Source organism: Corvus cornix, chromosome 15 (assembly GCF_000738735.6).
Source record: "Corvus cornix cornix isolate S_Up_H32 chromosome 15, ASM73873v5, whole genome shotgun sequence".
NCBI lineage: Eukaryota > Metazoa > Chordata > Aves > Passeriformes > Corvidae > Corvus > Corvus cornix.
The window spans coordinates 5,472,439-5,497,941 of record NC_046345.1 but is presented as its reverse complement, the minus strand read 5'-3'; the positions used below and the strand labels follow the sequence as shown (position 1 = coordinate 5,497,941).

The 25,503-nt window shown below is 46.4% G+C and overlaps 1 protein-coding gene and 1 long non-coding RNA gene across 4 annotated transcripts in view; both read left to right on the top strand.

The window, feature by feature from the left end:
- The window catches only part of TTC28 (tetratricopeptide repeat domain 28), a 114,232-nt gene that overhangs the window by 22,286 nt on the left and 66,443 nt on the right, over positions 1–25,503 (top strand). Inside the window, exon 1 of one of the 3 annotated variants that reach the window (XM_039561386.1) lies at positions 10,669–10,815. The exons of the other annotated variants lie outside the window; for them this stretch is intronic. Coding sequence (XP_039417320.1) covers positions 10,789–10,815 — 27 coding nt within the window. The 5' untranslated portion in view covers positions 10,669–10,788. Of the gene's footprint in view, positions 1–10,668; positions 10,816–25,503 lie in introns of those variants that run through there. 3 annotated transcript variants of the gene reach the window in all.
- On the top strand, positions 392–6,358 carry LOC120410874. The gene is made up of 2 exons (XR_005603209.1): positions 392–1,100; positions 5,577–6,358. It is a non-coding gene; the product is annotated as an uncharacterized LOC120410874 (long non-coding RNA).

The following is a 25,503-nucleotide window of genomic DNA, read 5'->3' as shown; positions in this document are numbered from 1 at the left end:
TCTATTAACTCCAGTTTTCACTTTTACTTCCTATTAAGAATGGTTCCACTTTCCAGCAGAGGCTCTGGTGCCAGATATTGCTCTCTTTACTGATGCACAGCTCTCTCCGCAGATTAACTGGCCTCCAGGAATTATTTGAATCTCTTACCCAACAGTGCTTCACATGCAATAAAGCCAAAGGTGGGTTTAAGATTTTCTGTATTTCAGGGTAAAAATACATTGGGGTTTTTTTCTAGATTTTTTTTTCCCCTAGATTTTGAGGTCAACTAGAAATATTTGTATTCAGTACAGAATGCATTATCTGGTTATTGGTGTACAGAGAGTTAAATACAGCTTTGCTTCTCCCTCCTTTTGCACAGGCCCTAATTAATGGGAGGAGGGGAGATGCTGGAAGGCAGCAACAGGAGAACGCCTACAGAAAGTCAGGAATTCTTTATCTAAATGGGACAACATTTCAAGCTTGAGAGATTTTTTTCTGTTTTATATATTTTTTTATGTTTACTGATGATTTTTCCTGCTAAAAGGGTCCTTGGTAACTAATAGCATTATATTCTTGCTGGTCTGTGTACAGGACTACAAAGAAGTCTCCTGTAGTAGTCAAACAGGTAAATTGCCACTCTGGAATCTTTGGAACTGTGCCGTTCTGAGGGATCTGCTTAACGGTACTCTGATCTTTGCCTCAGAGGAATGCGAGATCTGTGAGTTGCTAGAAGGTTCATCTCATACACTTGTTGAGTAGTTCTGCTGAGCTCAGAGACTGTACCACAGCAGGGATCTGTTTCCTCCTGTCTGGAATGCCCAGGCATTTCTGCTCTGCTGGTGAGGACTAGTGCTGGCAGCGAGACCCTGTCCTCAGCATGTGATGGTGATTCTCCAGCTGGAAAACTCAGGAGGCAAATTGTGTTCTGTGCCATTTTAATAAGGAAGAGCACAGCCCTGTAAGTGTCCCTGTGCTTGGACAGGTGTGATAGCTGCTCCCAGACTTCAGACTCCAAGGCATAAACTTCTAACAAGTGTCATCAGAAAGGAGTTTTCTTCCTTGTAAACAAGATGTACCATTTGCTAACTTCTTCATGTTGTAGAAGATGGATCTACAAGAGGTATGTTCCCAGATTCTGTCTGTTTTGTTAGAATGATCAGGACGCTCAGGAAGATAAATGACTGATTTAATAGGCCAGGCTGTCAGATTTAGGGACCAACTTGTCTGTCTGATACAGGGTTCCTGTAGCACCTCAGCTGAGGCTAGCAACAAGAATTCTTTATTTTATTTTATTTTATTTTATTTTATTTTATTTTATTTTATTTTCTTAATTTATTGATTTTCATTGAGCCTGGAATTATTTGGAATAAGCCATTGTAAAATTGTTTCAGTTTTAGGACATTAAAGTCATGGTTATTAGGCCTAAGCCTTTACACAGCTTAATTAGAAGGAGAAGAATAACAGTACTCTTCTCTGAAGTGTAAATATGGGCTATTGGCAGCATTTTACCTAAACTCTGATGCTTATAGAATGGTGGTTGGGTAGCAGTGTGAAAACCTGACAATCACTGTGTTTCTGACAGCCTGCTACGATGTCATGTTGAACAGTGAAAGTCTGTGCCCAGGCAGAGGGAATATATCAAACTAATTTGTCTCTCTTTTGTCTGTCATTGCTTGTACATGCAGCATATAAAGAAGGCATCATGTGTAGCAGTGTAATTCAAGATCTGTAGAGTCTTTTCCATTTCTCCTAGATCTTAATAAATTGAAAGGTTTTTAGTTAATTCTTCCATTTTCTTATTTTGGCTTATATCATTCAGGTAATTCCTTCCCACACTTGCTATTTTAATATTTCTGACACACATTCAGAACCTGCTGTCAGAGCTACTGTGTATCAGGTTAAAGATATTTACCACAATCTTTTTTCCAGCTATAATTACTTAATTACATGTCTGTTCTAATTGTGTTTTCTGTGCTGCATGGTGGGGCCTGGGCATTGGGGTCTGTGGGTGTCACCAGAGTCCTTGTTCTGAGGGCTCCAGACACGTCAGCAGAGACATTCTGGGGAAGCAGATAATGTTATTCTTTCCTGTTTGCCCTGTGCCAGTGCAAAAAGCCTCTGTTTCTAAGGTATCTGATGATAATCTCACTTTTTACAGTGGAAAAATCTGTGCTGGAGAAAAAGAAAGGTGAAATGAGTACAGGAGACTCTTGAAGACTGGGTTTGTGCTTTTGGGTCTGCTGTGGGGTCACCTTTTGTAACAAAACTTCAGTAAGAAAAGATGCTAATTGCAAAAATACATTATGGAGTAATTACTATGTAGTAATTAACTTCCATTTGCATAATCTTCAAAAAAGTATTTTAAATCAATCTCTCATCATCAGCAAACACTTTTATGTAGGTGCAGGTTGAATATTTTTTTATTTCTGGTTCTTGCAAATAGCTCACCCTTCACCTTTTCTCTCAGGGGTGAATGGAAACTGCTGCATGGTTGGCTCCTGCTTCTCCATGTAGAAAAATTTTAGTACCACTCTAAGCCTTACGCTTGTTCAGTGCTGGATGTTTGAGCACGTGAAGGTAAATGAAGCAGATGTGTTCTGTATTTTTAGGCTGGAGCCAACAGCTGTCCTAGTTACTCTTAAATGCTCTCACAACTTTATGCAGAAAAATGCCACTGAAGTCAGGTTCTGACTAAGTTGTGTGATGTAGCAGTGTGCTGGCTTCACCGTTGTAGGACAAAGCTAACTGAGGTTGCCTTGGTCACTGACAGGGTCTCAAGTTCTTATTTTGGTCAGCTCTCCTAATTTTACTGTCCGACATAGTGAAGCTAACTAAAACTGCATCAGAAACTCTTCATTGTAGTGCTGAAATGTACTGGGCTGCATCTGTGTCTGCTTGTCTGATAGAGACACTCCCTTTTGGAGAGAATGGGCTCCATGAGAGTTGGGGGAGTGCTGCAGCCCGTGAGATTGGATGTGTCTGCTCACTGTGGGCAGGTTGGGAATAGACCTGGGCTGACAGTGGTGTCAGTGATGAGAGCAGTGCAAGTTAAACCTCCATCTGGAGATGCTTCTCCTCAGCAAACTGCACTAGATGATTGTTTTAGGTCCCTCCCAACTGGAACTATTCTATTCTAAGAATCTTAGATGTGGCTTCTCAGAGAGGCCAGATTGTCTCTGCGCCAATGATTTCAGGGACACTGTAGAGTTTTACAGCACCTTGAGGTTGTTTCCCGCTTTTGAAATGGTTCTCTCTGATATGGCAGTGACAAGGTATTCTTCAGAATAACTGTAGCCCACAGAAGGAATTGCTCTTTGAACATCTATCTTTCTGAAGAAGATTTATCTGATTCTGGTTTTGAGAGCTTGTTAGCTGTCTGTAGACACTTTGTCATTGTAGAGGAGTTCAGTTTATTTCTTTCCTCTGTTCTCTTACTGCTGCAGCAGTGAAAAGGGCAGCTGTGAGATACAGCATGCTGTGCTTTGGGAAGAAATGGTGCTGCATATGGATAAGTTGTGTCACATCTCTTATTCAAACAGTCCTGACCGAAAATGCAAACAGACACAAACAAAATTCCTGGTACACATTTTTCAAGAAAGTTCAGCAGGTGAACTGCCTATCATTCTAAATGAGTAAGAGAAGAGTCCTTAGAGAGTTTTAAGTGCTGTTTCTGACTGTCATGGGATCTTTTGTTGAGTATCTCAGGGCTCAGGAGTAGGATAGCTTGTGTAACGTACTTAACGTTTCCAGTGTGTGGAAGAGAAATTTTGAATAGACAAAACAGATCCTTTATAATACAATAGTTTTGTTGTGTAGCCCTTTCAGACAAAGCTAAAAAAGAATTTTTATTAAAACTTTGCATATGCTTCTATGATTTCTTTAAATTTAGAAAGTATGTTCTGTGTCCTGAAAAACAGGACAAATTTAATGTGCAGAGTATATCACCAAACTCTAACTCCCTCCCTGCTAACCTGTGAACTCCAGAAGAGCTAATTGTTAAATCGAACAGTTTGACTCTAATTTTTTTTATCTTTCAGTTTCTTCATGTCATTGTCAGGTGTGTCTGAAGTCCACCTCTTTGGGAGAAGTGTCTAAGTGAGGATGTGATTTTAAACCATGATTGAAAGGTTTCACATTTAGTTTGCTGTGCTAGGGTTTAGGAGGTTGTTGGTTCCTCTAGTGTATTGATGGATCTGTTTCCTCAGTGCTGGAGTTTCTTTAAAGGTACCACAGCCATCCTCTGTCCTTCTTGATGTTATTTCTTATTCAGACACAGAATTCCTTCATTTCAACACAAACCTTTCCTTTGAATCAATTGCCTCTTCCAGCAAATGATCATCTCTGGCCTTTAATCTAAGCAGCATCATACGGGGAAGGGCAAGTTTGTTTTCAATCTCACTACTGTCTGCATGTAAGATAATACAGCTTGCAGCTGGGTTTTTTGGAAAGAATTCGTACAAATATGTTTAAGGTGTACTGTGAGGAGCAGGCAAAGGGAATTCATCTGGATCTTGGGGAATAAAAGTTTTGGTTTAGGAACCTGATAACATTGTGAGTATACCTAAAAAGCAATTAAAATTTATACATCCTTCTCCATTAAATTAATGAAAGTCTCCCACTTTGGGCTAGTAAGAGCTTATTTGAGCCTGTTATGCCCACAGAGATGCTGATGGTGTGAGTGCTGGCAGATCCTGTGAATGGCTGGAGTCACTGGGTAGTGGGGAGGGGGCAAGAGAGGAAGAGCAGCTCTCTTGGTGAGAAGTTTCAGGTGTTATTTGGCTCTTTCTTACCTGAGACAGCAGATGGTGATGGAAGCTGGCAAGAGAAGACTGGGAGAAGACCTTTCTCCAAGACAGATAGCAAAAAGGGTACTTTTCTGTGAACCTTTGCCTCCTAAGTATTGCTTTGACCCACATCTTGCCTGAATTACACTTGTCTCCATAGCAGCAGTAATTGTGCTTCCTATGGAAAAAAGGAGGGGCAAGTCATAATTAGAAGCAGGTCCCAAACATGGTTTTCTGCTCAGGATCATGTAAGGGTAGAACTGAAGCTTCTTAAGCCAATAACAGAGTCTCAACGATTTTGAAAGCAAACACCTTCCTTGGTAAGATACAGTTAAAATTTAGGATATGTTTCATATTGAACTACAGAAATACATTTTGCCATAGGACTATCACGCAGATATTTCACAGGCACATCGTATTTATGTAATACAGTCCCAGCTGAGGCGCCAGCAGAGACTCTCACTGTGCTGTGAAGGGAAGGACGATGGAACAGGACACTGTGGACACTGCTGTTCTCTCTCTCTCTCTCACTGTCTATCTCTCACTCTCTCATAATCACCTCTCTTCCCACCACTGCTTCCCCATTTTCCCTTCTCTACCCCAAGGCATGGAGTAGGGCTTTCATTTGGAACTCCAAAGGATGACATAGATAATGATGGAGTGTTTGACCCTCTGTTTCCTAAAGGGTGTAAAATAAGTGGAGTTTTATCATAAGGATTGGTCCATTAATTAAAGGAGAATACCTAATTCCTGCACTTGGAGTTCCCTCCTCCCAGACCAGAATTTTCTGAACTCCTTTCTCCCTTTTGCAGGCCACACTTGATCAGCAGCTGCCATAGCTCAGTCCCTCATGCAGAATCTCATCTGTAAACCCTTGCAAGATCCTGTATCTGCCTTCAGTGCTCTGGCTGGAGGGAGGCAAATGACAGACACAGAATCACTGTAATGAATTGAAAGCTGCTTTAATAAATTCAGAAATAAAAGGACTTGATTTTATTATCCTTCCTGAATTTGCCAAGGGACTCAGCGATTAGGAGCTTGGTGTGCAGTGCTCTGGCTGTGTGGGTGTTATTAAAGTGCTGGCATTTCACACGCTGCCAGCCCAGGCAGTACGCAGTACGTGGAAGAAGTTGTTACTCTGAGTCTTCACATCCCTGCTGAATACTGTCTAATTTTGCTGCTACTGAGTAGAATAACACAATGAACTGAATTCTCATACTGCTTGGATAGCCTGACTAGCAAACTTATCAACAAGCCACCTACAACAGGACCTTTTCCTACTTGCAGAGTGTGGTTACTTCTGGGTGAAGCTCACTTGGGTTGAGCAGAGGGAATTTCAAGGTGTAACAAAGATACCGACTTAGAAGTTATTGAAAATGAAGGATTATGCAAGAAGTGTGATAGTACATCAGATAGTTCTAGGTTCTTGCCGAAGATCAATTTGAGGAAGACACTTCAAAAGGTTTTTTATCCATTGAGTTTTAAGATTGAGAGCTATCAGATATGTCTAATAATGCACAGCTTGCTTGGCTACTCACTGACTGCAGGAAAGGAGGACCATATACTGGATTGTCAGACCTACAATGCAAATTTTAAAAACACCAGTAAATCAAGGAAAGTAAAAAATAAAAGGTATTGGTGTAACCTGTCATTTTGCTGGATGATTTTGTGCCAACCAGCCAAAATTATGACTATTATTCACTCCGAAGTAGTAAAAGGAATAAAAGATGTTTATTCATATGTTTGGAAAAATAAATTCTGTTCCCTGGGAGCTCCTGCCAGTGTCCTGAAGTCTGACCAGTTCAGAATGGATTCATAAGGCTGTTTCTAATGGAGGTGTCAGTACCCTGAGACAGGCTCTAGGGATGGGGCGCAATCCTCTTTGGGCAGTGCTGGCACGGGGCTCTCCAGCCACAAGCCACATTTTGGGCCAGAGGGGCTAATGGGGGGCTGAGCACTGCTTTCAGCCATTTCACTTCAGTTAACTGAGAGCATTTGACTTCCATGGGCCAATATTACCTTAATACCAACTTTCTAACAGTTACAGCTTTCCTGCTGGTTCAGACTGAGCTTTAGGAAGCTCTAGCACCTGAATTTTCTTGGCATTGCTGATTACTTGAGAGAATGAATTGGTTCCTTTTGAAATGGACATGAGGATTCTGTTCTCATGATGGAAGAGTTGGAAGTTGCTGGCATAAGAGGATGGTTTAGGGATTTCCTGGTAATTGAATCACTACATACTGAGAGCGTTCGATCTGGAAAGAGAAACTGGGATCTTAAAAATGAAACCAAAAAAATCATATTGCATTTTCTTCTATCTTATGGAAGTCTGGTAACTCCCTGACTTTGGAAGAATGAAAAGCGTTTGTCATTTCCCCCAGACGCCAGACATTTATACTGCCCCTATTGTGGATATTTTCTATGGCTTTGAAAATAGTGCCAACATTATTTCTTTTTATCAATAGCAGCAGGAAAAAAAGTAAATATAGCAGAAATGCCAATCACTGGAGTAAGAAGTCAGGAGGAAGATTCAGGGAGGGGTGGACTTTGGTGGTCGCAGCTTCTTTATACAGTTTTGCCATAATGGGCAAAAAGTCCTTCATAACAATGTTTAAGCCATTAACTGTAACATTTCAGCCTCTCACAAGAGCTCCTGTGTTGCTTCCAGTTAATTATCTTTACTTGGGAAGAATTTCAAAAACCTCCGGTTGATTATGTCAAAACACCACATTTTGTAATCTGTCTGTGAATTTGATGAAGCTTCATTCTGACAGCAACGTGGAGAATGGCATTGTCTGATGCTGAACGTTGTCTGATGCTGAGCACTTACTTTCTTGACTCAAGCACCAACTGCTATGTACAGAACTCGTCAGAATTGTCAATACCAGTTTTTCAATTTATGGAAATCTTTGAGTTTCAGGGCCCAGTGACTCTGCTGTTGGTGTAGTAGAAGGGCATAGCTCTGTGAGACACTAGCTCTGGGGAGTAAAACCAGCAGGAGTTCCTTTTCTGCACAGCCACACCTGTTCTTTTCAGTCCCTACCTGCTTCTCAAAGCTTTATTTGTCACTTGTATCTCTGTGCTGCCACATGCATTGTCAATAATCCAGGGGAAGGTGCGGGAACAGAAACATGAAACACAGAGCTGGTGTCTGAGGGTAGTGTGGGACAAGATGGGACCTGCTGAAGGCAGCTTTGGGGCTGGTGTCTGAGCTCTGTGTTCGTTGCAGAGTACACGCAGTCACTGTGGGAGGGAGCGACGTCTGAGCATCAAGGCTAGAGCTGAAACACCCCTGTCAGTGCTCCGGCGTCCCTGCGACCCAAGGCACAGTGTCCTTCAGGACTGAGGAACTGCAACGGAAAGAAGCAACTGTTGTATTTCCAAGGGACCTGGCAGTGAATATTTGTTGATCTGTGTTTTGATATTACATTTGCCATTAAGTTTATTGTTTACCTCTGAGATGCTACAGTGTTGGTCATTCCTCACAGCAAAGAAAACGACACCTCTGCACCATTTCAATAATATAAGCCCAGAGTTAAATTGTGTTGCATTCATGCCCTGAGGATTTGTAACTCTCCTGAGCCTATGTTTATTTATTAGAACAGTCTCAGAACAGCTGAAGCTTTGTGATGTTAGAATAACTGGCTCCTTGGAGATGGCCACAGTGTGACAGCACCCAGCTCTGACTTTGGTCTGCAGCCCCAGCACTGGCAGCAAAAGCTCGACGGGAAAAGCCTTCAACCACACAATTGAAGCTGGAACTGCACAGCCCTTCCACCTGCAGGACCGGCTCTCCCTGCACCTGGGGCACAGCAACTCTCCTTGTGTGCACAGGACACGCCGGCTGTCCCCATCCTTGGACACCCCGTGCCCGGACACAGCGGCTGTCCCCGTGTACCGGTGGACACCGGGGCTGCCCCCGTGTGCCGGTGACACACGGGCTGTCCCTGTGCCGGTGACACAGCGGCTGTCCCCGTGTACCGGTGACACCGGGGGCTGCCCCCGTGTGCCGGTGACACAGCGGCTGTCCCTGTGTGCCGGTGACACACGGGCTGTCCCTGTGCCAGTGTCACACGGGCTGTCCCTGTGTGCTGGTGTTACACGGGCTGTCCCAGTGCCGGTGACACAGGGGCTGTCCCAGTGCTGGTGACACACGGGCTGTCCCTGTGTGCCGGTGACACACGGGCTGTCCCTGTGCCGGTGTCACACGGGCTGTCCCTGTGTGCCGGTGACACACGGGCTGTCCCTGTGCCGGTGTCACACGGGCTGTCCCTGTGTGCCGGTGTCACACGGGCTGTCCCCAGTGCCGGTGACACAGGGGCTGTCCCAGTGCCGGTGTCACACGGGCTGTCCCCGTGTGCCGGTGACACACGGGCTGTCCCTGTGTGCCGGTGACACAGGGGCTGTCCCAGTGCCGGTGTCACACGGGCTGTCCCTGTGTGCCGGTGACACACGGGCTGTCCCTGTGTGCCGGTGACACAGCGGCTTGTCCCAGTGCCGGTGTCACACGGGCTGTCCCTGTGTGCCGGTGACACACGGGCTGTCCCAGTGCCGGTGTCACACGGGCTGTCCCTGTGCCGGTGACACACGGGCTGTCCCAGTTGCCGGTGTCACACGGGCTGTCCCTGTGTGCCGGTGACACACGGGCTGTCCCAGTGCCGGTGACACACGGGCTGTCCCTGTGCCGGTGTCACACAGGGGCTGTCCCAGTGCCGGTGTCACACGGGCTGTCCCTGTGTGCCGGTGACACACGGGCTGTCCCCGTGTGCCGGTGACACAGGGGCTGTCCCAGTGCCAGTGTCACACGGGCTGTCCCTGTGTGCCGGTGACACACGGGCTGTCCCAGTGCCGGTGTCACACGGGCTGTCCCTGTGCCGGTGTCACACAGGGGCTGTCCCAGTGCCGGTGTCACATGGGCTGTCCCAGTGCCGGTGACACACGGGCTGTCCCCATGTGCCGGTGACACAGCGGCTGTCCCAGTGCCGGTGTCACACGGGCTGTCCCTGTGTGCCGGTGACACACGGGCTGTCCCAGTGCCGGTGTCACACGGGCTGTCCCTGTGTGCCGGTGACACACGGGCTGTCCCTGTGTGCCGGTGACACAGGGGCTGTCCCTGTGTGCCGGTGTCACACGGGCTGTCCCTGTGCCGGTGACACACGGGCTGTCCCTGTGCCGGTGTCACACGGGCTGTCCCTGTGTGCCGGTGACACACGGGCTGTCCCTGTGCCGGTGACACACGGGCTGTCCCAGTGCCGGTGTCACACGGGCTGTCCCTGTGTGCCGGTGACACACGGGCTGTCCCTGTGCCGGTGTCACACGGGCTGTCCCTGTGTGCCGTGACACAGGGGCTGTCCCAGTGCCGGTGTCACACGGGCTGTCCCTGTGTGCCGGTGACACACGGGCTGTCCCTGTGCCGGTGACACACGGGCTGTCCCAGTGCCGGTGTCACACGGGCTGTCCCTGTGTGCCGGTGACACACGGGCTGTCCCAGTGCCGGTGTCACACGGGCTGTCCCTGTGCCGGTGTCACACGGGCTGTCCCTGTGTGCCGGTGTCACACGGGCAGGGGGCACCGCCGGTGACACCGACAGGGGGCGCCAGAGCCGCTCCCGCGCGTAGCGCCCCCTGCCGGCCCGATGTCTCCCGCGTCTCTCCCGCCGTGGCCTCGCGCGCGGCGGGGGCGGGGTCGGGGCGCGCGGCGGGGGCGGGGCTGGGCCGGTGCCGCCCCTGAGCTGCCGCGCGCGCCGGGCGGGCCGGGCCGGGGCCGTGTCCTGGTTCGGGTCTCGCCGCCCGCGATGCGCCCGGGAGCGGCCGCGCTCCGCGGGCCCCGGGCGTGACCGGTGCGGGCGGAGCCGCCGGCTGGGCACAGCCCCCGCCCATGGCCCGCGCGGCGGGGCCGGCTGCTGTCCCGCGGGACGCGGCGGGGGCCTGGTGGCGGGGCCGGGCAGCATGACCGCGGGCTTCGGCCCCGCTGCGCCCGCCGCCCCAGCGCCACCTTGATGCTGCACGTCCCCGCTCTACAAATATGATGAAATGGCAGCCCCGGAAGAAGGTGAGTGCCGGGAGGGCCCGCTCCCGCTCCTCTCGCCCCGGCGGGGCCGCCCCGGCTGCCGCGGGAGGTGCCGGCGCCGCTCCGTTCCGCGGGCGGGATGCGGGCGGTGCTCGGGCCGCGCCCCCGACGCGGCTGCGGGGCCGGCGCGGCGCTCGCCGGTCCCGGTGCCCGCGGTGGGCCCCGCGCTGGGCGGTGCGCGGTGTCCGTGCGGGGCCGCCGCGTTCGACGCGGCGCAGGACGCTTTTCCACGGCGCTTGGCAGTGCATTTTATGGGTATTCTTTGAAGGGAGAACCCAGCAAACCGAGTGCTGTGCCGCCCCTCTGCGGCAGTGACCCTTTGCTCCTAGCAGCTGTGGAGTATTAAACTTTTTATTTTCTTTTTTTCCCATTTTGTTGGTTTTTTTTTTTTTTTTTTTTTCGTTTGGGAAAGCCTGCTTGAACCAGCAGGGCTCCTTCTATAGCATGTTGTGTGATACTGTGTCTTACATCAGGGAAGAAATAGAAATCATATGTGAAAGGCATGAGAGTGTCTCTGGCTGTGAGTGTGAGACAGGAATAAACGGTGTTAGACCGTCCTGGTTGGAACGTGCCTTGTGCCATTGCAGCTCCGGGTGATCAGTCAGGCTTTGTATACTGGTGCCTCATCTCTTTTCAGCTAGTCTGAAGCTGTTCCTTCATGATTTTTTCAAGCAGGTGATTGTACCTAGTGAGAGGAGTTCTTATTTCAAGTCATTGTCTCATAAGAAGGATAAACAGATGACAGTCAAGCTTAGTGGGAGTGTCGATGCATTTTTCAGGTCCCTCTGTGCCTCCTTTCGAGCTGGTTTTAAGATGTCTACAAGCTGTACATTTTTAAATGTCTGTTTTTACTATTTTCAAGTGAATGTGCAGTCACTCCTGTGGTTACGGCTGTGGAAACCCCTCCAGGCCATGGTTACAGCTGTATTGACTGAACCACTGAAATATTATTCTTGGCTGTTGGCTGGACTCCTCAGCTCTGGAAGATTCTGTTCAGAGTGTCAGGATTCACTTGGCAGTATTGGCTCACCCGCTTATGCTTAAATCACCACGTCAGATGGTTCTTTTTTTTCTCTGCGTTATTGTCTGTGTCCAAATCGAGTTGATTTTGGGCAACCAAATTTGATTGTGCAGAGGGTACATGAGATGGCTGAACTTCTCTGAACTGTCAGACGTCTCACTCATCTGAGCAAAAAAAAATTCCTATTCCTGCTGTGATGTGATGCAAACTATGTTCATGTCGGCCTAGGTTCTGTTTTCAGCTGTAGTCCCAGCGAATCTCAGCAGAGGTTATTTAGTCCGTGCTGCCAGCAGCCTCACGTGAGCGCGGCTGGGATTTCTGCTGGCCTGGTGCCGTTGCAGTGCTGCTGTCATGTGCTGCACAGAGTAGCCTCAGGAAAGGGGCTCGTGCAGACCCACGCAGGAGGTTCTGCTGCCCCAGGTCTGAGTGGCACAGAAAATGAGACAGTGCAGCAACGAGTGGTACTGTAGGCCCTGGTACTGCTGGTCCTTTGCTCAAGTGGCTTCTGAGAAGTCATTTGCATGCCTTGTCCCTATTAGAATACCCAAATAAGAGAGTTGAATGCATGTGCTGCTTCACTGAATCAGGAGTCTCCTTTGATTTATTTATACTCGTGTTCTTTTGCTTTAGCCATGTTTTTATTATTAAATGTTTAAGGTGTTTTGCTCATTGAGAGATATTTGCTTTTACAGCTGTGAAACTGTGCTGTATAGAATCTCATACAGTTTATTAGTCCTGTGTGTAACCCTGGAGTATGCTCCTTTGTCTGGTGATTCCCAGATACAGCTATTGCCTGGAATGTGTAACTGGTTCTCTTGCCTTCAGCAAGTGAAAAACCAAATTTGCTTGTGACTGAAGTACTCATGTTCTGTCGTAAACCATGTGTGTTTTTAAGTTTAAAAAAATGACTGTTGTTTACTAATTTTTTCCCACAAGCATCAGAACTAATGAAGACTTTTCCTGTGGACTTTGGTGACTCACCTTTGGTTCCACTTCCTTCCAGGTTCTCCCTGCATCCTTGTTTTCTAGTCCAGAGCAAGGTCCATGCTGGCCTGATGCCCTGGGACTCAGGCACTGGGCCCAGGAGCTGGGGGCTGCCGGTGCAGTGTGTGTGTCTGTTGCCTTGGGAAGTCAGGCTGGAATTCCAGCATGAGACATCCCCTGCATTTGGGTGAACACAACTGCACTGACCGTCTCGCAGGAGCCAGTAATTATATAGGATCTGGCTGCAGCTATGACTGATCCGTTATATTGATCGTATTCTTTGAAAAGCATAAAATCAGTCATGCCAGTGTGTTCATGGCTCAGTTTGCAGGAATTACATAGAATCGTAGAATTGTTATGTTTGGACAAGATCACCAAGTCCAGGCACCACCATGTTCACCACTAAAGCATGTACCCAAGTGCTACATCCACACGTTATTGAACATTTCCGGGGATGATGACTCCACCGCTGCCCTGGGCAGCCTGTGCCGGGGCTGGACAACTCTTTCCATTAAGAAATTACCCTAATATCCAACCTAAACCTCCCTTGGTACAACTTGAGGCCATTTCCTCTTGTCCTGTCACTTGTTACTCAGGAGAACAGCCCCCACCTGGTTACAACCTCCTTTCAGGGAGTTGTAGAGAGGGAGAAAATCCCCCTCTGAGCCTCCTGTTCTCCAGGCTGAGCTCCCCCAGCTCCTTCAGCTGCTCCTCATCAGACACTTTCCCAGCTCTGTTCTCTTCTCTGATGACCTGTTCCATGATCTTCTCTGGCACTGAGGGCAGGCTGACAGTCATGTAGTTCTCTGGAACTAAATCTTTCCCTTATCACATCCTCTTTTTGAAGCTTCCTTCAGCTCTGGGATTCAGTTTGCTGGCAGAGCCATGTGTGCTGTCCTTCAGGATACTGGCTCAGGCAGCTCCTTCATCAGTGAAAAGGTGATTCTTTGCTGGATCCCACTGCCCTGGACTCGCCTTGGGCTGCTCTGACCCATTGTTGACTAGGATTTGCTGCAGCCTCTGGGCTAAGGGGAGAAAAGAACGGCGTGGATGGTGGTGTGGTCATGTTAGCTAATGCAGAATAGTGAATCTATGAATAATAATAACGAAAGTCATTATACTTGTGAGTGCATGATGGGGTACTGGAGTTCAGATGAGAGCACTCCTTTCCGAACTGTTCAAGCCAGCAAGTTGTATGAAGTGGTGCTTCAAGTTTATGAAATGTACCTTGTTTTTACGTTGGAGCAGTGTGGGAAGTTCTGCCTGCTTGAGCCTGATAACAGCAACTGGTTTAGATACTAAACAAAATTGCATATAGGAGTCATTTACTAATCAATTCTGTGACTAAATGCTGGACAAAACCTGAACTGACTGTTGGGTGTGGATGTCATGAAGGGTTCAGTAAATCATCAATAGCAACACAGTGCTGAGCTGCAGTATCCCTTTGTTCCTGACTCCCACAAGTTAGGCGTATTTACCAAGAGCATTTCAGTGAGAAGTTCATTCATGTGTAACACCTCTGTATGCAAACAGCTTCTTCAGTTTTCCTGGAGTAGAAAATACGCTCTTAGTAAATTAATGCAAATCTCATTATCTCTCTGCCATAACTTACTCTCTTGGAGATCTGTATTGGTTTTTTTGAATCTGTATATTATGGTAAGTCCAAGTCCTCTGTTCGGATTTTCAGTACGTGCTCAAGATTAGAACAGTGCATTTTATCTTGGTCACTGTGTAATAGTAGGATCCAAAAGCTCAGATATTGTTCTTTTTTCCTTTTAATCTGTAACTTTGTGCCACCATTCCTGGCTCCATCTGTTCCTGCTGCTACTGAATCTGGGCACACACATCGCGTTCTGCATGGGAGAGGAGCTGTTTTCTCGCTGTGCCATTCGGAGCTGAAGTGGGGTTGAATGGGAGTGTTTGGGTTCCTGGGACAACCTCCGTTATTCACTAGAAACAATGAAATACCTTTTTGTGACCTTGTCAGTAATGATGTCTGTGTGACTCTTACAAGGAAGCACTGTGGGGAATCTACGGTGATTGCGATCTGTATTGTATTGCAGCTAAAATGTCACAGGCTGTAGAGTTCTTTTCCATAGGGAATGGAATGGGCTGGCTCCCGGGTGGGCTTCTGGTGTAAAAGTCACTTTTTCACTCTGTATTGTGGAGTGAAATGAGTTACGCAGTGGAAAAGGACTGGGAAATGCTTGCAAGGCTGATAATTCCTGCAGAGGAGCATGAGCTTAGCTGACCTTGGTGTCCTGCACTGGGCAGGTTGACAGGTGACAGGCAGCACTGGGATTGGTTGCATGAGGATTTACTGGTGTGGCAAATGCCATGATTTTTCTGAGCTGGAAAATCAAACCTGTTTTTCAGAATTCTGCTCATGTTAGGTGAAAACAATCAATTTAAAAAAAAAAAATATTTTTCGCTTTCCTTTTTTTCCCCTCCTTTCTCACCTTTGCTTCTTTCCCCCACTTTCATAACTGGCAGTTATCAGAAGAGTACTCATGAGCTTTCCTATTTTATATTTCTTAAAGACACTTTAAAAATCTAAATCTACCCTCTTATGTGCTTAAATAAACAGAAATGGATAGTATTCCTGACCTGTTAAATATTGCAGATCTTTTCCATTTAAGGCAATACAGTCCTTGGCTCTGGAATGATGTTATGCCTGAATTCATAGCGAATCTGAGCTGGTAATCCGTCGTTCTGCTGTGATGGACCACTGTCCTGCCTTCCTCTTAACACTGACCAAAATCAAAAAGCTTCTTCCAGAGAGGGGAGAGCATGAGGACACCTCCTCGAGGGGAAGGCTGACTGGGTGGGAATGGGGCTGGTAGGGCTGATTTGGGTATTTCCAGACCTAGTATAAAAGTCTGCCAGGTCCTGATTGGTCTTAACCCATTTCCCACCGATTTCTGTGATGAAATGTGCAATTTGTAACTACAGTGCATTATGTAAGGTTTTTTATATCTGGTAAGAGTTTCTGCATCTTCTCTTGATAGACTTCCAGTCTTATAGGCATAGTAAGATTTGTGACACCTGCTTGGTGTTGCAGCCTCTTTTCTTGTACTGTGTACAGCAAAGACCCAGCAACTTTTGGTGGCACAGTCCCCCAAAACATGGTAATTTTGTCCCTCGCTATTAAATTGCTGTTGCCTTTTGTCATCTCTTGTACTTGTGCTTCAGGGTCTCCTGCTGTATGGATGACTGACTTCCACCTGTCTGTGACCATTTAGAGTCTTTCAACCCACTAAACACTCTTTGATAATCCTGTTTAACTGTTGGGTCAGTCGTGAGCTCTGAGAAGCTTGCTTTGAAAACTCATGTTCTGCAATGCCTGGAAGATGCTGTGCTATGAGCAAGCTCGGCCCATCTCTGATGGTTCAGGTGCTGCAGAAGATCAGTGAACACTGTGCTTCTCTTTCCACAGTCTTGGGGCAGGATCGATTTTGCTGTACTGCTGAAAGGCTAAATTGGGATGTTATATGGTAACGGAGATGTACAGGGACAGCAGCAGTCCAGTGGACTCTGTTCCCACAGCTGGTCACAAGAGATGTGGGATTGTACATATTTCCTTATGAAAAATGGTGAATAACTAACATTACATGTTCCTGACAGACATTTTCCTTATGCACAAGAAGAACAGCTGACAGACGTTTTCCTTATGCACAAAAGCAACAAATGCAAATATTAGTTTCTTGTAACCTCTGGTATTTTGTTTGCGTTTATACAGTTTTTGCAAATACTAGAGCAGCTGTCGCCATACTTGTCCTTATTGCCCGAGAAGAATGCATATCCAAATGCTGTCTTGGAGTCTTTGATTCACTCTGCAGAAAAGAACTGTATGTCCAGTGCAGTGTTATAACTGATCTTCCTTTGACGTAATCTGTGGATGTGATTTATTCCTCCTCTTCTCTGCATGCACTTCTAAAAATTTGTGTCTTTGAGGCTTTCATGATAACCTAACGATAGGGTCATTAAGTAGGGTTTGTGGTTTCTTGTTAATATTATCAAAGATAGATGCATATTTTGGCAGAGCAGAACCGTGGGTTAATCAATGGGATGGCAACATACAATTCACCAAGCAAATACTCCTCCTTTATTTCCTAAATAGAGCATTTGATGGGAATACTCTTTGCGGTAAGTGCTGTGCTGGAGAATTTCAGTGTAGAAGATAATTACTTGTAATTATGGAAATTTCTGCAAGGGAAATGGTTTGAATTTGTTCCTGTTCAGAAATGGAATTGCTCTACTTGCAATATTTGAATCCTTTTAGAAGATTAATGCAGTCTTCCTTCATTCCTGTGTATGGGCATTGTAACCTTCTGATATACCTAAAATCATCCCTTTGGTCCTGCTCGTGTTTGAATTTCTACTAGAGCTTATTTTGGTTTAGAAGAAAAATCTATGACATGCACAAAGCTTCTCTTAAACTGGGTCTGTTACTTCGAGAGCTGACAAAAGAAGTTAAAAATGAGCATGAAGTTAGATGTAGGTGAAGGTGAAAGAAGAGGATGTGATAGTTGGCTTAGGTCAGAACTTACGCCTTCTAGCAAAGGTGCATGATAGGCACGTTGTACCTGCATGTTCTGGTCATTGTGGACATCGAGTCTAAGCAAAACCTCCGAGTGTGGTTTGTATGCAGGGTGTGTAGGAAGCCTTTTCCATGCAGGGAAAACTGGAGAATATCAAGATGAAATAAACAAATGGTACAAGGAAAGGTCAGGATTAGAGAGTCTTTCCTAGAACGGTGCAACATGTTCCTCCTCTGCTTGGAGAGACTGTGAAGCTGCTCTGCCTGCATGTGAAATCTGGGGTCAATGGGATGTGATCAAGGTGCTCAGATTGCCTCAGGGCAAGGCTGAGGTGCTTGCTTGGCACTGTGTTACAGAGCTTCTGTTTATGTGAGAGCCAGTGTCTGTCCTCGTGTGCAGAGCCACCCTGGAGTCGGGTTGGCTTTGTAAGCACTGCTCTGCACAGCTCATCATCTTGCTGTATTTGTATATGTTTGTCAGACTTCTGTATTTGAATTGAACACTGGAAAAGAATTTAATGATTTGCAGTCTTTCTGATAAGTTTCAATGTTGCTTCTCAATGTTTTGTGGAAAAAGTGAGGTCTTCAGCTGCCAAATGACATTAGGGCTTTTTAGCTATTTGTAACATTCTCCTCTGTGTTACTTTATTTGAGCAGAAGTACCCTGCTCTGGTAAATCGACCCTTGTTAAAGGGATTCCTGGGTCAATTTGTAAGAACAGCAGCTGCTTGTACTGCTAAGTATATTTAACTGGAACTTGGAATATTAGTTTGACAGGAGCAGTTAAGCATGCAAATCTGAGAAAATACAGGCAAAATGAAATTGTACAATTCCTTGATACAGGCTAGATGGACTGGTTCAGCCATAGAGTGTTTGGGAAGGAGAGCTTGCCTCTGGAGGAATGGAAGAGGATTCCCTATGTGAGGCGAACACAGTTGTTCATAATTGGGCCTAATGTGGGGTAACAGCAGAAGCCCAGCATAGTGGGGTTTCTGCAGAGATGCTGGTTTGAAAAGGTTTGGAGTAATGAATAGGGAAGTGTTCTCAGATTGCTTTCTCCTATTCTGAGAAAACCAGGCTTTATAAATAATAAAATACCTGCCTGTGTTATCAGTTGAATTGGAATAATCTCTGAGACCATTACTCTCTGGTTAGCCACAGTTAAAAGCGTCAGTAACATTCCTACTGGGATATTTATTAAAGCTGTATGGATTGTGCTGTCAGCATAGCTTGGGTTTGTTCCCCAAAAGCACGGCTGCCTGCCTGGCCCGAGCTGCTCCCTGCTCCTGCCCCGCTCATCCTGGGGCAGGCACTGATGCTGTGTGGATCCAGTGGCTGTGCTGCTTGGGAGTGACCCTTGGGAAGTGTTTGATTGCAGGGGGCTTGGCTCCTTGGCACCTCACTGCACTCCGAGCCTTGGTGTTACTGATGTGTTGTTTTTTTTTTTTTTTGGATAGTGAGTAGTAAGTTGTGTTTTCAAAAAACCTGGTTTTTCCATTACATGAAAATACAGGTCTTCCTGTCAGAGTTACTGATTGTTTCTTTTATTCTTGTTTTAATAATTTAGTATCTTACTACATTTAATGCAGTAAATGAGGATTGTGAGATGAACCTAAGCGTGACAACTTACTGCAAACTATGGTTATATGCTTTCCAGGGGAGCACAAACAATTCAGTGCCTTCAGCTATTTGAATAACCCAGATACAGGCTTGTTTAGTTTCTTGCCTGATATGTGCTACATTGAAACAAAATTGCACAGCTGAGATGGGAATGTTTATGGGATGGGCTAGTCTGAAACTCTGGAATCCGAATTAAGCGTAGTGGCTTTAGTTGCAAATAATTTCTGTCCTTTTAATGGAAAACAGTTTGTAAAAGCACTTTTTGTGGTTAGTGTACAAGTCATTGAATCTGTCCTGGATACAAGCTGCTGTTTGGCCTGCCATGGAGCAGCAGACCAGTTGGGTATTACAGTGGTGGGTCGAGCTGAGCTGGAGCTGATGCCTCCCAAGCTGGGCCAGTGTCCCCACTGTGGCCAGGGAAGGCTGGGTGCCAGCTTGGGCCCAAAATATTTACATCTCCCTGGAAAGCAGAAGGGATTAAGGCAGAGACACTCAGACACTGAGCCTGGGCAGACCCTGCGGGTGCAGAGGGAGAGGCTTTGCTGGGGTGCTGTGGGGAGGCTTAAGGGCAAAGTTCCTCAGTGGCCAAATGCAGGGTGGCCATGGGCCTGCTCAGTGGAGGCCTGTATCTGCCACAGACCTGGGCATGTGTGGTGCCCAGAGGAGGCAGGTTCTGCAGCCTGGGCTCAGTGGTGCCCAGAGGAGGCAGGTTCTGCAGCCTGGGCTCAGTGGTGCCCAGATGAGGTGGGTCCTGCAGCCTGGGCTCAGTGGTGCCCAGATGAGGCGGGTCCTGCAGCCTGGGCTCAGTGGTGCCCAGAGGAGGCGGGTCCTGCAGCCTGGGCTCAGTGGTGCCCAGAGGAGGCGGGTCCTGCAGCCTGGGCTCAGTGGTGCCCAGATGAGGCGGGTTCTGCAGCCTGGGCTCAGAGCTGCCTGGGAGAGGCAGGTTCTGCAGCCTGGGCTTAGTGGTGTCTGGAGGAGGTGGGTTCTGCAGCCTGGGCTTGGTGGAGGAGAGGTGGACATGAAGCCCAGGGTAACACACTGCAAAGGGCTCGGTGGCCAAGATGCTTCTCTTGGCCAGTGCTCTGGTGCAGGGTCCAAAGGGATTGTGCAGCTCTGGAGCTGCTGCCGCCTCAGATTAATTGAGATGCTGTGTATTTGTAAAAAACGGTGCCAAAATATATTCTGAACTAAACAACCATCAGAGGGATAAAACCAACTCTCTGATCTCCTGGTAAACTATGCTTTTCTTTTAGATGTCTTTGTATTTTTCTTTGTACTTTGCCATTACTTTTTTCTTTTCTGATTATCTTGTAACCTGCCAAATGATGATATCAGCTCATCTACCCTGAAACCCAAGTCTGGAATAGAAGGAAAGGCAATTCCTTTGATACTCTGGCAACTCTCCACGTTTCCCTGACAAACCTGCTATGTTGTGACTTCCTTCAGCAAACACTATTTAGACAGGCTGTCCATGTGCCTCCTGTATAGATGGCTGCAAGAGGCTTTTCTGCCCTCTCTTAGAGTGGAATCGCACCTAAGCAAGCATGCATTAACCTCCATAAAACATTCTACTATTTTTACTCTTAAGTGGCAGGAAGGAGGGACTTAGGTGATACATAAAATATCCAGCTGTGTTATTCATGTTAATTAGGCCTTTACAGAGACTCTTATGACTTGGCACCATCCCATTTTCCATAGAAATGTTACTCTGTTATGGTTGGAGAGCCCTCTCATGAATGTCTAGGTTCTGAATATTAGCTCTTGCTCAGATGCAGACTCATGACAAGGATATCTGGGCAGAGAAATGCCTTTGCCAGTCTCTCACAACATGTAATGAATGCATACCACAGCTTCCTCCTCCCCCCCCCCACTGACTTACCAGAAATTCTTCTGTGTGCAGGTGATGAGGCCCTGGCACAGGTTGCTCAGAGAAGCTGTGGTTGCCCCATCCCTGGACGTGTCCAAGGCCAGGTTGGACAGGGCTTAGAGCAACCTGGGATAGTGGAAGGTGTCACTGCCCAAGGCAAGGGGTTGGAACGGGATGACCTTTAACTTCCCTTCCAGACCAAGCCATAGAACCAGTGATTCTAGGAACAGTTTCCTTCATGTGGAAGAGTGCAGTCCCTGAGCCTCGGCAGTCTGTAACAGATCACCTTTGATGCTGGAACCACTAGCTTCTTGTTAGCATAACTGCTGCTCTTGAAAAGTCTGGGGGTAAGCTTTGTTTGGTGTAGAAAGAGTTGAGAAATCATTTTGAAGTAATGTTTAACTTCTGTCTGGGATTTTCTAAGATCAGATCAATGCAGCTGAGATTAAAGAAAGGAAGAAAACATCTTCCTTTCAGGAAGTAAAGTAGCTCCCACAGTAAGTGTTCTATTGAGCTACAGTTTTCTTCAGCATGCCACCAGTTATTAGCAACACTATAAAGAATAGATTTCTTAGGTTGTATGAAAAGCAGGTTGAGCTGTAGAGTATTTTGCAGTGAAGAAATGTGCTTGAAAGGGAGCCAAAAGCTGTCATTTCCCTTTTCATCTATTAAAAAGTACATTAACACTGTCAATCATCAGGCTTCAGAGGTTAGGCACATACAGTCAGTATCTGCCAATAAAATCAAAGATTTAACACATCTCACTATCAAAGTTGGATTAAAAAGAGAAATCTGCCATATGGGCATAAGCCCCAGCTGTGCTCCAGCTCGGTGACTCTAAACAAGGACATGATCCTTTGAAATCTGCAGCATTCCTGCTGCTGAAGCAGTGCCAGTGGCTGTGCAGTGCTGGGCAGGAAGGCCAGCACTCCTGGGTATCCTGCGTGTTCCTGTCCTGGGGAAGGTGGGAAGGGCAGCTGTGGGAATCAGCAAAATATGGCAGCACTTGCTCACAGGGTGTCCCAGTTGTAATGCAGCTGGTTGGATGGTGATGAGTTGTTTGAGTACAGGTGTGACTTTTATATGTTTTTCTTAGACATTAATTCTGTTCTTTGTGTAGCTGGCAAAAGTTAAAAGCATTTGGTGCATTCTCCATGCTGCTTTCCTTTCTAATTGGCATTATCTTCTGAGCAGTAGCAGCAAAGTTCATCCAGCACTCCGGACTAAAAGTCAGCTAAGTTAGCAGAGAAATTCCGATCCTCCTCAGTAGCTGTTGGATCTGGGTCTGCCGAACCATTTTTATGCCAGGATTGATGAAGACATTAGTGTTGAGGAGTATATATTATTTTTCTGACACTGTAGATTAAGCTTAGGACCTTGCTAAACCTTGCTTTTACTGTCTTTTAAGAAGCAGGTTTGTGTGTGTGTGATTGATTGTGGTTTATTGGAGTTTTTTTAATAGACCTCCTTAGAAGTCTTCAGAATCTATGGAAATGTCCGTTTCCCCTCATACCTCCCCCCTCTCCCACCACCAAGCTTTTTAACGCTTTAGCAGCAGTTGCTCTGCTCTCTCTGCAGCTAACTAGATATTGCAGCAATAATACTGGAGTTTGTGCATGTTTGTTTCTATGGGAAAGTGTTTCCTGGACCCAGTGATCTCCATATTGTACATTACTCAAACTTCCTATGAGCTACATAAGAGCTTCTGGGGTAATAATGAATTTTTTTAGTGGTTCTGAGTGTTTGCAGTGACTCAGAGGGTGTGCTGGTGGTTCAGGATGGCCGGTCTTGCCACCTGGGTCAGGGAGCTCTGGAGAGCTGTACATTTTTTTTGAGTCTTTTCCCATTTTGGCCTCGAAGCTGGATTTTTTTATTTGTCCCAGTTGGGGAATAGGACATCTAGATCCTATGAAATGAAATTGTAAACATGCAATAGCTCTGTGAGTTAAAAGCAATTCAGCTGTTTTAAATGTAAATGGTGTAGGATTATATACTTGATTTGTTATAGCTTCCTAATTCTGCCTGCCTCAGCACTTTCCTGGCAGTTAATTGCATCAGGACTCAGAGAAACATTCCATAAGCTGCTGAAGACAGCTTTGCCACAGTCTGACACACTTCTCCCTTGGTTACATAGCAAATGGACGCTCTGGGATAATTAGTAAGGAGGAGCTCCAGTGGCCTGGGTACTGTCCTCTGCAGCCTTTTGCCTGTGAAATGCCCTCTCATGCAAGTCTAGAAGTCTTTTGTTCTGGATATTAATTTGTGCAGTGATTAGAATGACTAGAACTGTGTTTTGGTGGGTAAAGAAATGTAGGGAAATATTTAATATTTTGCACAGGCACTCAGTGAGGGAGATAAAAATTTCCCCAAAGCCACAGTTATTTCAGTTTGTCCCTAGTTTTCTTCAATGCACAGAATTAGTCCTGGGAGAGTAGGAATGCATTTAGGTTCTCACTAGTGCAGAACCAAGGTCTTAGCAGCAAAAATACCCTGTTCAGTTTGATCTCAGAGGAGGACTTGATGGCATTGAGGTGGGAACTGCCCAGTTACAGTCGAGGCTCTGGGATATAGGTTGAATCACTGTGTTTTTTGTCTTCATTTTCCCATCTTCAGCATTTGTTTTCTTACTTCTGTAGTTCAGCATCCCTCTGAATAGTTTGTCTTTGGGCTCTCACAATCCTGCCTCTGTACATGGCTTTAAAAAGCAGAACGTGATAAACCCCAAACTGTTAACAATTAGTGCAGTCTGGCGAGTTCCTCTGTGTGGTAGGCTGTCTGTTGTGAAATAATGCATTAGAGGAAAATTTTCCTAAGGGAAATTAGACTCAAAGATGCAGGTGGGCCATGTGTTTCTGTCTCCTTGAGAAGATGTGTCTTCTGAGGCATAATTAAAATTCTTTACAATTATTTTCACAATACACACTGAATGGATAAGTGTGACAGTTGAATGACAAGCATATATGCAGACTAGGACAAGCAGAATGGGTGAATATAGTTTTCTGACTAAAACTTTTGTTATGAGCTGAATTCACAGCTGCTAGGATATAGACATGAAATTGAATCTGCCATTCTAGATGCTGATTTCTTTTCTTTGTGCTTCTCTGTGTATGTTGAACCTCTTACTAGCACTGACTTTCTTCCCAGCTCCTACCCCATCCAGGGGTTGTGGTACATTGTGTCTGTGGCAGTGGAAGCTGAGGTGATGGTCTGTGGCTCACTCCACTGAGTTTAGGGAGAAGTCAAGTCCTTTCTGATGTGGCAAGGCAGTAACAGATCCATTAGCCTTCACACAGAGCTTTTGGCTGCCTCAGTCAGTCTCCTGTTTGCTTAGAGCATCTACACCCTCGAGGCTTAAAAGACTGATGACCTGCCAGGTGCCACGTTTACTTCTTAAACAGGTTAATAGATTTTCTAGTTTTAACCTTAATCTTATCTTGTTAATCATCTCAGCATTGACTGATTTATGTTTTTGTTCCAATAAGCAGTTGAAGCTAGGATTCACCCCGTTATAAATGTTAGCTATATTAATCTGTACTTACTTGCATTGCATTGCAGTAAAAGTGACCTCAGATCTTGCAGGCATTTCCAGAGACATTATTAGCGAGTCTGCTGGAGTCCTTATGGTCCTGATAGTGGTTGAACTATCCACTTTGATGAAAAATGGGTGGCTTCTGTAGTAAATCCTAGAAACCCTGTACCCCACCCCAAGGTAATGGTGCCATGTATACAGATGTACTGGTTCATCCCTTTGGAGCTAGAATGTCTCTCATGCCATTTGTACCAAGTGTCCAAAGGATCACTGTCTTCATTCATGTGGAGCTGTACCCCCTGTCTGTCTGGCTTGTGACAATAAATGGAGGTATTACAAGGTATCCCCACTCTCTGTATTTGCTGCTGTTTCACCTGCCGTGTCCAATGGAATCCATTTGAATCCAATTGAATCCAGCGCAGTGGGACACAGGCATTTCCTTGCCTGATACTTATTTTCATTGGAAAATCTTTCACAGAATCACAGAATCGTCTTGAATTGGAAGGGACCCAGAAGGATCATCAAGTCCAGCTCTTAAGTGAATGGCCCATGTGGGGATGAACCCTACGACCTTGGCATTATTAGCACCATGCTCTAACCAACTGAACTAATCTCAGGCTCTCACTTGACCAGCATTGAATCTGTTGAGGTGTTCAGCCTGGTCTCATTAGGCAGTTTGAATGCAGACAGCACTGATGCTTTTGTCTTGTGCAAAAGGTCATTTAAAGCTGCATTGAAATCAGTTGTCACTTAACCATCTGGACCTGTTTCAGGAGTTCTAATCCTGGGATTTTCACACTGCAGCCATGTGCCTCATTCTTCTCCACTGTGCCTCCATCTGAAGGGGAAAGTCTGAGGTGCTGAGGCTCAGTAACTGGCTTTGTTATGGACTGACTTTCAGGAGGGTTTTCATTTCCATTTATCTCAAGTCTCTCATTTAGGAACACGTGAGGGAAAGAGCCTGTCACACACTACTGGAGTGTGTCCTGCTTGGCCTCCTGTCCCCCGGGATCGGGCCTGTCCCTTCTCCTGCAGCGGTTCCGCCGCAGCCCCCGCTGCCATGGAGACGCATCACCAGTGGCCATTACAGTGGTGCTGAGATGGCGGCT